This window comes from Quercus lobata, chromosome 12, assembly GCF_001633185.2.
Source record: "Quercus lobata isolate SW786 chromosome 12, ValleyOak3.0 Primary Assembly, whole genome shotgun sequence".
Taxonomy (NCBI): domain Eukaryota; kingdom Viridiplantae; phylum Streptophyta; class Magnoliopsida; order Fagales; family Fagaceae; genus Quercus; species Quercus lobata.
In genome coordinates this window covers 38,261,088-38,274,701 of record NC_044915.1, presented here as the reverse complement: position 1 = coordinate 38,274,701, position 13,614 = coordinate 38,261,088, and the positions used below count along the sequence as shown (strand labels likewise).

Here is a 13,614-nt window from a genome sequence, read left to right as displayed (position 1 = left end):
TATAGGTCCACATGAATAAAATGGATTATCCCAAATTGAACTGTTAAAGACAAGTCCAAACCCGGCCTATGAACATTTGGGTCATATAACACATACACCTTAAACCCTTAGCTCAAAAACCTAATAATTGTGATGAGATACTTGAAGTATACTTTTTGAAGATTATATAATTATAGTGAATGAAGTTATAAACGAGTTAATGACAAGTTAGAAAGTTGGCGAGACACTCTAAAATCTAAAAACTTTTGATTAAGTAGGACTAAAACATAGTGCGCAGAATATAAACTTAATAAAAATAGATACAAAGACTAACGGGCGGTAAGACTCGATAGTTATGAAATACTACGAAGCGAAAGTTTTCGATATATTTGATCAATATTTCATAAAAATTAAGAGATTTAAGATGATGTGAATCATGGTATAGAAGCACAGTGGATGAAGTGAAAAAGTGTGTTAAAGAGTGTTGTGTGATAGTATAATACATAATAAGAGAGAGAAAATTTGATAAGACTATTATACAACCAGGTATGTTCGATAGTTGTGGATTTCAATTAACTTAATTAGTAAAATTTATTGTCGTTGAATAAGAGATTTATAGTCTATTTGGATTTATGGTCTACTCTTCTTTAGAATCTTTACTCCATTTTCCTCCCCTTAATCTAAACAGACCCTAGAGTTTCATCATTACCTACCCTAAGAGGTAAAAACCAAATATAGGAACCACTATTAACCGGACTTAATATCTATTCAAAATTCAAAGTTAGGCCCACTTGAATAAAATGGATCTTCCAAACCCGGTCCACAAACATCCGGGTCATATAATACATACGAGTATGACCTTAAACCCTCAAGCTCAAAACCTAAATTCTCTGTCATGTTCTCTTTCGTTTGTCTCTCTTTCCCCACACTTCACTCACAGACGCATAAACAACAACAACAGCCTATATAGCGTCGATTTCTTCGAAGTGTTTGGGTTTGAAAAAATCCACAAAAACGAAAAAAAATGCTCGAAGCTTACAAGAACAGCTCAATCGATTGGAAGCCATCTCCTGTAGTAGCCCTAGCCACCAGCGCCGACGACTCCCAAGTCGCCGCAGCTCGCGAAGACGGCTCCCTCGAGATTTGGCTCGTCTCTCCCGGCTCCGTCGGTTGGCACTGTCAGCTGGTACCTTCAAATCTCTCGCCTCTCTTTGATTTTCCTCTCTGGTTCATATCATATTCATAAAATTGTGTTTCTTTTTTTTAAAATTTTTTTTTATGTGATTTATTGCTCAGACGATTCATGGAGACCCTAACTCGAGGATTTCTTCGCTTGTGTGGTGTCGAGCTGGTTCTAAAGGCTTGCCTTGTGGTCGGTTGTTCTCGTCTAGTATCGATGGTTCGGTTTCCGAGTGGGATCTTTTCGACTTAAAGCAGAAGGTATGCATTGGCTTAATTTGTAAATTACATTTTTGAACTATAGCTTTGATCCATGGAAATGTAGTGACATACTCTACAGTGGTTGTGAAATATAGATAGTCATTGCACGCGGTTTTGTCATCATTATAAACTCACATTTGCTTAGTTTTTTGCAATATTTGGTACATTGAATATGCAGTTTTTTTTTGGGTTTGGAAAGAAATTCTGTGGTTCATTTATGTTTAGAAAGTGTTTCTAAACTCGTGTTTGTTTGCAGACTGTGTTAGGTTCAATTGGGGTCTCGATTTGGCAGATGGCCATGGCGCCCTATATTGAGGGTGTAGTTGATACAAAGCCCAAGCCTGAGCATTTGGTAAATGGGTTTTTAAATGACAAGGGGGAGGATGATGATGCTGATGAAACCAGTGATAGTGAAGATGATTCTGACTCGGATGAGCTTCAAGAGCAACCTGTCATTGAGCTTCCTCGTCTAGCAATTGCTTGTGATGATGGTTCTGTGCGAATATACAGTATCTCTGATTCGGATGAATTGGTATACACTAAATCATTGCCCAGGGTCAGTGGTGAGATACCTTCTCCTCACTGTATATGCTTGCTATCTCATAGATTCCTTTAGTTTTGAGTTCTAATAGTAGAGATCATAATGTTGTATTATTATTCTCCAGGACGTGTTTTAAGCGTGACGTGGAGTCCTGATGCAAAAATGATATATTCAGGGAGTAGTGATGGGTATGTATGTGAGCTTTTGTATGTCTGACTACTAAAGTTCCGGCACATGCTTCACCTATCATGCTTGCAATTTCACTGAACTTGGATAAATCTTTGATTACTGCAGTTATTGTGATTAAAATAATAAATCATGCAACAAAGTTTCTTCCTCCCTTTCTCAGGTTTATAAGATGCTGGGATGCCAACTATGGTCGTGAGATCTACAGGATTACAGTTGGACTTGGAGGTTCAGGTAGTGGACCAGAACTGTGTGTATGGTCATTACTATCATTGAGGTATAGCACAGATGCATATTTTTTATTTCATTAGTTTATGGTTGTATGCTTCATTTTGTTTGTTGCTAAGGCACTGCCATACATTGCTGATATTGAGCGATTGTTCATTTTAGGTGTGGGACCCTTGTTAGTGCAGATAGTACTGGTAGTGTCCAGTTTTGGGACAGTCAGCATGGGACGCTTTTGCAGGCGCATTCACTTCACAAAGGTGATGTGAATGCTCTGGCAGCGGCTCCCAGCCATAACAGGGTGTTCTCAGCGGGTTCCGATGGTCAGGTATACAACAGGATGCTGGTCCAATTTAAAGATGTCAATTATAAATTTTCTGGTTTATTCATCTGCAATCAACTTGACATGTGGTATTAACACTTACTTTCTAAATCATCATCTTCTATTTGAAGGTATTAGTGAATAAAATCGTTTTTCAGGTAGCAAACAGTATTCAGCATTGTATTGTTATGTGCTATTTCTCTACAAATTGTTGTGGCTAGTTTCACATAAATGTCAATTTTTGAAAATTCAGACCAAATATTTTAGTTTTTTTGATGTTAATAGGGACTGGATTGTGTGACTGCAAGAAAATAAAAATGAAAGCATTTCAGTGACTGATTTGAATGATGAGAGAGGCCTGTTGGCAAGGTTGTCTTACACTGACACTGACAGTGATGTTGCGCCGAATATTCATGCGAGTTATATAATTGTTGCTAGAATATGAAAAAGTGAAGATGGTTAGGAAAAAGCTAGACCGGGAAACATTTAAAGAAAATTTTACGAGACAGTTAGGAGCTTTCAAATTTTACTTTTTGTGCTTCATTATTTCTATTTGGCTATATTGAGCTTGGCTTACATTTATCTGGTTTGTTAGAAAGGCTCAAGCTTTGCTAAGCCTTGTTGACCCAACAATATAGGTACTCTAGTCTGGTAGTCTAAAACTTTAGTTCTATTACCTATTGTTAGATTATATAGATGAAAGAGTAGTAATAGGGGCTCGGTTTCTGGTCAGCCTAAGCTCTATGGTGATTTTAGGTTATGGTGGGAAGTTGAATGTGCTGGGATGTTCATGATCCAGAACTTCTTGCACCAGAACTTGAATAACGGATTGGTAAACTAGCTCGGTTAGCTCCATTCCATGTATTGTTTCTTCAGTGGGAAATAAGAAAGCTGTTAACCTTCTTCCCAATTATGAACAAATAAAGAAATATTTTCCCAGCTTATTAATGGTAAAAATGCCAAGAGCCTTGTTGTTCAACTGGTTAGCATCCCCTAGTGTTTACATCTAGGGTTCAAATCCCAATTTTAGATGTATTAAAAAAATGCTGTTTTGGTTTTTTTAAATCCTCTATCTTCCTTGCTCTCACATTGCTTCTCTTCCTTGATTATGTTGCAAGCTTTTGGGGATTAAGATATCCATAGAAATTAATCAAAGTGGAGGTCTACCCTTTGACAATCTTCTGTTTATGTAATAGGAATTCTGCAAATTTCAAACATAATGAGACATCCCTAATTGTTTCTCTATTATATTTTAAAAAAAAATTGTGTTCTCATCAAGAGCCTTTTAGTGCAACTAGTTGGCACCTCCTAGTTTGTTTATGACATCTAGGGTTTAGTTCCCCCCCTCCCCGTTGGAACTATTGAATATTTATATTGTTTGTGTTCTCTTATTATCCCTATTTTTATTTATGAGCATGTGACAGATTCTGTGCTGGTTTCTGAACCAGTGTCATCATCTTATTATTCCCTAGAAAATTTGTATTAATGATTTTTATTTTCTTTATATGTGCTGCCTTCTCAGTGGCATTGCTTCTTCTCTTTTATATGGAGAACCAAGGTTCAAATCCCCCCTCCCCACTTATTGTAACAGTTGAATTATAAAAAAAAAAAAAAGCTGCCCTTTACTAATGTTGTTTGTTTGTTTGTTTGTAGGTTATTCTGTATAAGCTCTCCAGCCAGAAAGTTGGACCTAGTGATGACAAGGCTTCCTCTATAGTGATGAAGAAATGGAACTACATTGGTTATGTAAGAGCTCATACACATGATGTCAGGGCTATGACTGTAGCTGTTCCAATCAGCAGGGAAGGTCTGTCTATGGGGGATTTAACGTTGATATTCTTTTTATTGTTATATATTTACTTTTCTCATGCATACATACACATTCTAGGTGCATGTATGTGCATGGATGAATATAGCCTTTAGTTATTTATTGTTCTTGTCATACTTTTGGGCTGTTTCTCATTTTTTAATTACATTATTTTAATTGGCAGATCCATTGCCGGATGAAAAGATAAAAAGAATTCGTCATAGTGAGAAGCCAATTGAATTTAGTTACCATAAGTGGGCCCACTTGGGAGTTCCTATGCTTATCTCAGCGGGTGATGACACAAAGCTTTTTGCATACTCTGTGAATGAGTTCACCAACTTCTCTCCTCATGATATCTGCCCTGCACCTCAGAGGGTACCCATTCAACTGGTGCATGATACGGTTTTCAATAAAAAACCGCTGCTTCTGGTCCAGAATTCCCATTGGTTAGATATTTCCTGTGTACGCACAAAATGTGTTGCCTTTCCTGACATGGCTTGTGGACCTTCTGGGGGCCTTGCAATGACAGATCTGCTAGCTCGAGTTAAAACAAAGGCATCTCGGAAGATTATTTGCAGTTCTATTTCTAATTCAGGGGCTTTTTTTGCATATTCCGATCATGTGAGACCCAGCCTATTTGAATTGAAGATGCATGAAGTTGGAAAAAGTACATGGACTGTTAAAAAAAAGCAACTTCCTCCAGGAATACCGTTTGGCCATTCAATGGTTTTTAGTTTTGATTCCTCTCGTTTGATGATAGCTGGTCATGATAGAAGGATATATGTAAGCTGTCCATCTATTTTGTTTTGATTTTAATATTTTCACTTTTTTTTTTTTTTGTGTCGTATTTTGCTAGTTTGTATTTCAGAAGGAATGCTCCTTGTGGTTGGACTCCTTAGGGTTTAAGTTTAAACTAGGCTGAAATATTTTCAGTGACTTGTGTGAGGTTCACTGAGAGTGTACCTCATGGCTTGTGGCTTGTCTTACACCTATGTCAAGCACTTGTACTGAATTTAGGTTTTAAGCTTTCAATATGGACGTTTATGGTAAAATTATCATTCATAATTTCTGAGGGTTTATGTGTCAGCTGTCTTTTATAATGTACTAACTTTTGAACAGAACTTTCCATTGTTAATTTAGGGGTTTTTACAAATATTCCCCCTGGACTGTGATGTGAAAGTCAAATTGGTACTTGGACTTTCAATTTGAACGATTAAGTCTCTAGACATTGGGTATGTGACACGCAAACCTTCTGTCAGTATTTTCTGTTAAGGCTAACAGATTTAATCATGTGATGTATACATGGCTTTTGTCACACTATCACTATTTTTTTAATGGTTTTATGAGATATACCTTAAGACCCATTTCTTTATCTAATGAGAAAAAAGGTACACCCTAAGACTACTTAAAGAGTAAGCTCTTACATGTAGTCTGACACAAATCCCCTAGGATTAACTTTTCAATGCATTTGATCCCCATGTGAATAAACCGGTGGGAAGTTTTAAACCTCATAAGAATGACTAAGATGCATATGGCTCTGAGACATGGTTGCAATGAAGTGCACTAATTTGATTGTGGGAACATCTGGCCAAACCTTAGCATGTGCATGTAGTTTCTGTTAAGTCTTTATTAGCCAAGCATTAGTGCAGATGGATGGAAAATTTAGTTTACCACTATTTAGTTTATGTTTCTTGACCTTTTTCCTTCTGGATACTACAGGTTGTGGATGTTGGCAGCTCACAATTAGTCCATACCTTCACACCATGCCGTGAATTGCGTGATGAGCAATTACCACCTAGTGAGCCTCCTATCACAAGAATGTTTACAAGTTCTGATGGACAGTGGCTAGCTGCTGTTAACTGCTTTGGAGATGTGTATATATTTAATCTGGAGATTTTAAGGTTTGGAACCACACAATGTCAAGCATATACTTATTTTACTTTTTCTTGTTACCTATTCATGAGATTCAGACATCATTATTCATGCTTTAGCACAATAGGCACCTAAGGAGATCCTCAGATCAATCGCTAAATTGTTTGAGAATGTACTGATTATGATTTTGTTTGCTGAGTGCAAGTAAAGATTACTTTTGCTTCATATGTTAATGGTGGGACTCTAATTGGTATTATGAATTGGTCATTATCTTGATGGTTATGGCCATGGCTGAATGCTTGTGGGGAGGATCCTGTTTAATTGGGCCTAAGGCAGTGTAGTATTGAAGTTCTCATTTTGCTGAATCACAAATTAATTATTATTTAATCAGACTATGGTCCTCTAGGTCACCTTTATGCCTTGACCTTTCTTTGTTATGAACTCCTTTTGGTTCTGTGGAACAGGCAGCACTGGTTCATTTCAAGATTGGATGGTGCTGCTGTTACAGCTGGTGGTTTTCCTCCAAGGAGCAACAATGTGCTTATACTTACAACCTCTTCAAATCAGGTCTATGCCTTTGACGTAGAGGCCAGGCAATTAGGAGAATGGTCGATACAACATACATTTGTTCTGCCAAAGAGATATCAAGAATTTCCTGGGGAAGTCATAGGGCTTTCTTTCTTGCCCTCATCGAATTCGACATCTGTTATCGTTTACAGTGCCAGGTGCTCCTCTCTTCTTGTATATTTGCCTGAGATGTGGTTTTATTAGGGGCTTAAAACATGCAAAAATGCTAAAATGACCAAAGAAGATACGAGAACTCAACTTGGCAAAAATTAAAGTAACTAAACACTTTAAAATATATCGGTAAATATTAAATATTGACTTATGTCCTGATTAAAAAAAATATTATGGTGCTCCTGGGCATGAGTGTAAACTGCTTAGCTCTTTGGAAAGGTTCAGAATAAACTGCTTAGCTCTTTGGAAAGGTTCCCTATGTTGTCAAAAAAAAAAAAAAAAAAAAACTTTATGCTATATTTATTTCCTATAATGGTATACAAAATAGCACTTCTTTTGCATTTCCAAAAGTAATACCCAGAAATATAATTATGGTTGATTCTCCTAAGAAGCTGCAATACTCTTTCTGATTTTTCCGGGAGACTCCAGAATCTAGTAAGATACTGCTTTTTAAGGTCAGATGTTTGCTGTGTGCATTGAGAATGACACCTCATTTGGTTCAATATTCGCAAATTGTCCTAAAATATGCAATAGGATTTGTGTATTGACAAATGTGCATTTGCTTATCTAATCTTCCTTGAGAATGAATGTTTTGACTGCACATTTATAGCGTGCGTCAATACATTAGAAACTATTTTTTGATAAGTTTTACACATACTGTGCTTTTCACAAATTGGCAAAGCCTATATTTACCATATGTTTTCCCACCCTTGTACTAAAAGTTCAATTGCAATCTCCCTCCTATACTTTTAATTTAGGGAATTACTGGATGAAAATATGGTGTCACTTTTAATGTCTCCCTATCATAAGAGTTATTCTAATTACCATTATATAATTCATGCGCTTCTCACATTATTACTTGATCACGCACGTATATTATTATTTTTATTATTACTTATAAAAAATCATTCTTATATTATTATTGTTATTTGTAATCATGTGATTAGCATTTAAAAATTTTGTTTAAATGTAATGGAAATTAGGGAAATTTAACATTGGGGTCTTTGTTTTTCTTTTCTTTTTTTGGATAATAACATTGGGGTAATTGCTACTGATCACATAGTTTAGGGGTTGATCACTCAAATTTAAAGTTGATAAGGGACACCCTATACTTAGGAGTGAGAAAATGTAAGTTACCCTTCGTTGTGTGGCAAATAATTTAAAATAATTTATTCTATGAGGTTTTTATTGATATTGCAATTATATGTTTATGGAATTGCTAGAAAAAACATGCAATTTGTTGGTTGCATCTGTAAACTGGTTACCTGATAAGATCATGCAATGATGGATGTCTTGATTTTCTACTTGGTTGGAATACTACGCCTCAAAATCATTAGAATATGCTAGCATTTATTTAACAGGCAGACTTTATAATCATAGGTCTTTTACTGGTAGGTTCAATTTTCACTTTATAGGAGATTGTGCTAGGCAGGGACAGCATAATTATTCTGATGGAAGCTATTGTATTGTTTTATTTTAGATATATAGAAGGCTTTTGTTAAGATACTTAGGAGATTGTGCAAACTAGCTTCAGCACATTGCTGCTGAAATTTGTTGGTTAGGCAAGGAAATTTTCCTTCCTGATGTTACTTTTGAGAATTGGCCGCACCTGTTTTTAGTTCTTTCTGGTAAAAACAGTTTGTTTTGGATTTTGAGATCATCATCATACCTTGGAAAGGACCCGTTTTTCCATGTAACTGGCATTGTGTAGGACACTTAATTCAACAGTCCATAATTTTGATGCTCTAATTTTTAGTGATATGCCTTACATTGTAGATTTGTTTATGCTTTAGGGCTATGTGCTTGATTGACTTTGGGAAGCCAGTAGAGCGAGAAGATGAAATTGAGTTGGTAAATGGTCAGGATACAGCATTGAGGAATTTACAGAATACTCCTATCAAAGGGAGACTGAAACGTATATTCAGAGATGGTCAGACAGAGACCAAACTCAACAGTAGAAAAAATTTTGAGTTTTTTTCTTTCAGAAATCCTGTTTTATTTATTGGACACCTTTCGAAAAACTCCCTGTTGATCCTAGACAAACCATGGATGGAAGTGGTTAAAACATTGGATGCTGCGCCTGTTCACAGACATGTATTTGGGACATAATTTGCTTTTCAAAAGAGTTTTGTTTACGTCCTTTGAGGGGGGATTCAAATGTGGCAACCGCTGCTTTTCTCCTTGGTGTTGGGGGTCTAAAGCAGGTTTTGTATTGTATGCCTTGAATAATTCTTATTAACCTGTTAAAATAGTAATTTTTAGTCTCAGTAATTCATTTTCATTTACAAGATTCTTCTTGTCATTGATTTGTTGATTTGTATGTTTATTTTCAGCATTGAAGTCTGTTATTCTCACTTACATTGATACCAAAAAAAAAAAAAAAAAAAAACTTTTTCTCTTTTGTGGTTCATAGTTGATTGTAAGTTAACCCTTGTAAAGATCTTTGAATGTTCATTTCACCACGATGCAATGTTTATTTCCACCTGAGCTTGTTATGGATAAGAATTATGCACTTTAGTACCTGTGAGCAGCGCGTTTGCCAACGAGGCTCTGTTTTTGCAGCCCCCACCATCTCCTTTGTATTTTTATGGAGGTGTTCTCTGCAAGTATTCATTTGTGATCCCTGCTTGGGAAGCTGTGTTTTTTTGTCTTTTTTTGGCATCCAAACCTGCAGTTGTGGACCTGTAAGGGCCACTTGACGTTATAATTTACAAAGAGAACAATCAAATTTCTGGTTACGCATTGTTTTCTTACATTGCCTGCGAGTTTTCACTGGAAAACTTTTCGTATATCCAATGATGGAGTTTTGGGGTTTTCCGTTTTCAACATTTCATCTTTTTCCTCAATTTAGTCACTGCAAATGCTGTAGTTGTTTGTCGTCTATGGAAGAGATTGCCATGCCAATATCTCGTAATGGTGGAATGAGGTATTGACTGCATGGCAGAGCACCAAACAAGCAGGAATGAAGTATATCATGAGCTAAATGAAAAAACACAAATCAGTGTAAATTGCTAGTTGTGGTCTTGATTTTAAACCTTTCGTTTTTTTGGACATAATATGGTACAAATTAGATCAGGCTGATTATCTAGAATTATTGGTATAGGAAGGGTAAACTGGTGCAAAGTTGCGTGGAACATGGTCCTAAATATCGTTCTCATATCTTCTTCCTCTGTACTATGTGCCATGTGTACCAATCATCATAGTTATGCGTCTTCAATTCATATAAATATCATATTCACTTCGAATTCTACTTTAGGAATCGCTGTTATTTAATTTTCAAAAGTTAAAAATGTACCCAAAAGGAAGTTGACAGGACACGGAGGTTGAGGTCTTGTCCGAAATCCAAAGTCCTTTTCCAAGATATGGGTGCTAATTCTGAGGGTGGCAACCTCTTCTATTTAGAATTATAGATTTTCAAAGGAAAAACCGCCAAAAGAAATTCAATTATTGCACCAGTGTTTTTTACATGTATGGATCAAATTCTTAGTGGGTAGCTATCAAGGGTGGTGGGCACTGCTTTCGGTCCCTTTAGGTGGAAAATGAAACTCAGCTTTTGGTTTCTTCCATCAAACAAATTGTCTGTTTTCGAGTCTATAATGAACTTTACATAGTTTCATTTTTGCAAATTTTACCCAACCAAAGTTTGTTGTTAGCTAAGCTGGCAATAGCTGAAGTAGGAAAAAGTGAGGCATTGGCTGGCCTTGGGCCTTAGTATCTTCAATGATCATTATTCATGGCCTATCTGTCTCTCTCTCTCTCTTCTATTTGTGTGAATGTGTGTGTGTGAAAATGGGTGTCCATCGTATCAGTTGGAATTGAGGACTCTCTTCTTCAATGGACCACGTCTCTTTAATGATGAGCTTTTTTTTGTTTGCTCTCGTTAGTAAGATCTCTAGGTGAATTGAGTACTTCCCAACATGGTTAACTTTAAAACAGATGTGTATTCAATTTCTACCAATTATGAAGTGTTTCACTTTGGTTGGTGGATTAAAGGCTTATTGATAACCACTATGAAACATATTCATATTTCTTTTGTTTCTTACCATAATTTCGTTCTAGGCAATTTATAGAGATCAAATCCTTTTTTTGTATTACAAGAAAGAGCCATTTAAGGGAGACATTGTGCATGGCAGGACTGCAAAGAATAGAAAACTGTTTTAGGTGTGACAACCATTGATGTCAAAAGAAATAAAACTAAGGAAATTTGTTTAATTTTTGTGTTTTCACGTTGTTTATCACTGCATTGACAATAACAGACAAGAAGTGGTAGAGTTGAAACCCCCCAGACCCCCCCTCCCCCCCCCCCCAAAAAAAAAAAAAAAAAATGAAAGAAAGAAAAAAGAAAATAAAAAAGGAGGAACAATATCCTATTGAGATCTAATGCTATCTCTAACAGCCCTCTGATCTCATTCTCTCTCTATCTAAAGCAACTGCAGCAGCAGAGACAAAAGACGTGTCATTTTCTATTTCTTCCATGAAAACCACCTGCCAAGAGTAAAAACAACATTCCTACAAAAGTCAGCAGTACATTCTTGAAGCTTCTACATTTCTATATAGAGAGAAACTCAAAATCCAAAACACATATTGAGCCACCTGGTTTTTCTGAAGCTGGTTTTTCACCAGAGGAGGATTTAAAGAAACCAAAACGCTTCTTGAATGCAGATTTTCCCTGCAAATATACACAAGTGGAAGATAGTACCACATAATTAGAATGGAGAAAACCAATCAGGAAGTGAAGATACCTCAAACTGTGTTGCAGAGAAACCCTGAGAGAAGTTCATTAAATTGTCCATTGAATCTTCATTCCTAAAGCGAGCTGTATCATCCTGCAGAATTATCAAGAAGTCACTCCCTGAAGCTTGTTGCAAGTGAAATGCAAGACACACCTATTAATATATAACACTAGTATAGTATATACTATAAATTACAATCTACTTGCCTTGGGATAGCTCAATGCGGGGGAGCTAGCAGTGTCATCAAGATTCGATTGTCGTCCCCGTTCATGTCTGCTATGCTCTTTGGCCTTCTTTTTGTTCTTGCTTTTACCAGCCAACTTAGAAGCTGAAGAAGAATAAGAACACCCGTTGTCATCTTCATCATCTTCATGGTAATATGAAGGTCCAGAAGAAGCATCAGAGACCAAGGACAAGTCCTCTTCCTGCTCATGAATTCTTGCTCCTTTTCCTCCATAATCATCAGTACCACCAACTCTGTTTAACTGATATTCTGAAAGAGATGAATGGTCTAAGTACTGGGTCCAACCAGACTCACACCCACTGCCACTCCATTGTGAAGCTGAGATATCCATTATTCTCAGTTTTGACAAATAAACTCACAAGTTTCAATTGAACCTCTCAGACTCTCTCTATATATGTGTGTGTGTGACTATGTGAATGGGTGGTGGTGTTGTCTATATAAGCAGAAGAAGAGAGAAGAAAAGAGAGGCATAAAAAACCAAACGAATCACACTCAATTCCTAGACTACGTTTGTCCTTTGCTCTATCCTTTCGCCTTCTTATTTTATCTGTATGTGCATGTATCAAATATGCCAGTTGGCTAGGTGGGTGGGTGTGCCGTGTGTGCGTGTGTGAGAGAGATAGACTAACAGTGGTGATGATAAGGGAAGAAACAATAGCAATTGGTGTAACAGTCGTGGTAACTGGTAATGGAACTTAAATAATGCCTAGCTTATCTCTGTGCTACGATTTTGCTATTCCACCTATAAAAGGTTGAACTACATTAGTATCCCACTAAATTTTATACATTCGTAAAGCGCTGACTATTGTTGTACACACTCAATGAAGCTATGTGTTCCGTGTACACAACTGTGTAACTATTACTGCTCTTTGTAAAGTTTCTTGTAGCTGAATATGAGATGTGTGATTTAAACCCCACCTACACAAAAAATTAATTGATGTACTAGTCTAATAATAAAGAGTAACTATATATATAGGGAAATGCTAATGGATGCCCTTAGGGCAATGGTTTACAATCCATTTAAAAAAAGTTTTTATGAAAAAAGAAGAAAAAGTAATTAATGTTCTGATAGTTTTTTCTATTTTACATAAAATTGGTATTACAACTTTTCTAAAATGGATTATTAACCATTGCTTTAAGGACACCCATTAGCATGACCCATGTGTGTGTGTTTGAGTGTGACTGTGTAAAAAAAGTAATACTTTGTGCTTATTTTTTTCTAAGGTCAGTTTCAACATGGGTCAAGAATCAAGATACAGTTCTGGTCCCTAAACCATGTGTTAGATTTCATTTTCATCAAGAAAGTTCATGAAACTGTAGAAACGTATCAAGGTCTCAATGTAATTCTTACCTTGTCTTACGGATGCTATGCAAACAACAGTTACTTATGTGGAAAACGTTTATTTTCTTTGTTTAAGATATCAAATTTACTGTATTTCCATGTACTTTGATTTTGAGATCAGAATTACTGTGTTTCAATGTACCACTTCAACATTATAAGGACATGTAAAAAAAAAAAAAAAAAAT

General features: G+C 36.2%; 2 protein-coding genes across 2 annotated transcripts; one reads left to right on the top strand and one right to left on the bottom strand.

Moving 5' to 3' along the window:
- The first annotated feature begins 865 nt into the window (after positions 1–865).
- On the top strand, positions 866–9,414 carry LOC115971395 (WD repeat-containing protein PCN-like). Its single transcript, XM_031091292.1, has 11 exons — positions 866–1,165; positions 1,276–1,419; positions 1,676–1,982; positions 2,085–2,148; positions 2,310–2,423; positions 2,537–2,699; positions 4,347–4,500; positions 4,685–5,283; positions 6,220–6,401; positions 6,837–7,097; positions 8,904–9,414. The coding sequence occupies exons 1-11, from the start codon at positions 1,004–1,006 to the stop codon at positions 9,217–9,219; spliced, it is 2,466 nt and encodes an 821-aa protein (XP_030947152.1). The 5' UTR covers positions 866–1,003; the 3' UTR covers positions 9,220–9,414.
- A 2,048-nt stretch (positions 9,415–11,462) lies between these two features.
- Positions 11,463–12,807, bottom strand: LOC115972511. Its single transcript, XM_031092824.1, has 4 exons — positions 12,050–12,807; positions 11,853–11,936; positions 11,704–11,779; positions 11,463–11,595 (listed from the first exon to the last, which is right to left on the bottom strand). Exons 1-4 carry the CDS (start codon positions 12,416–12,418, stop codon positions 11,567–11,569), a joined length of 558 nt encoding a protein of 185 aa, XP_030948684.1. The 5' UTR covers positions 12,419–12,807; the 3' UTR covers positions 11,463–11,566.
- Between the last annotated feature and the right edge of the window lie 807 nt (positions 12,808–13,614).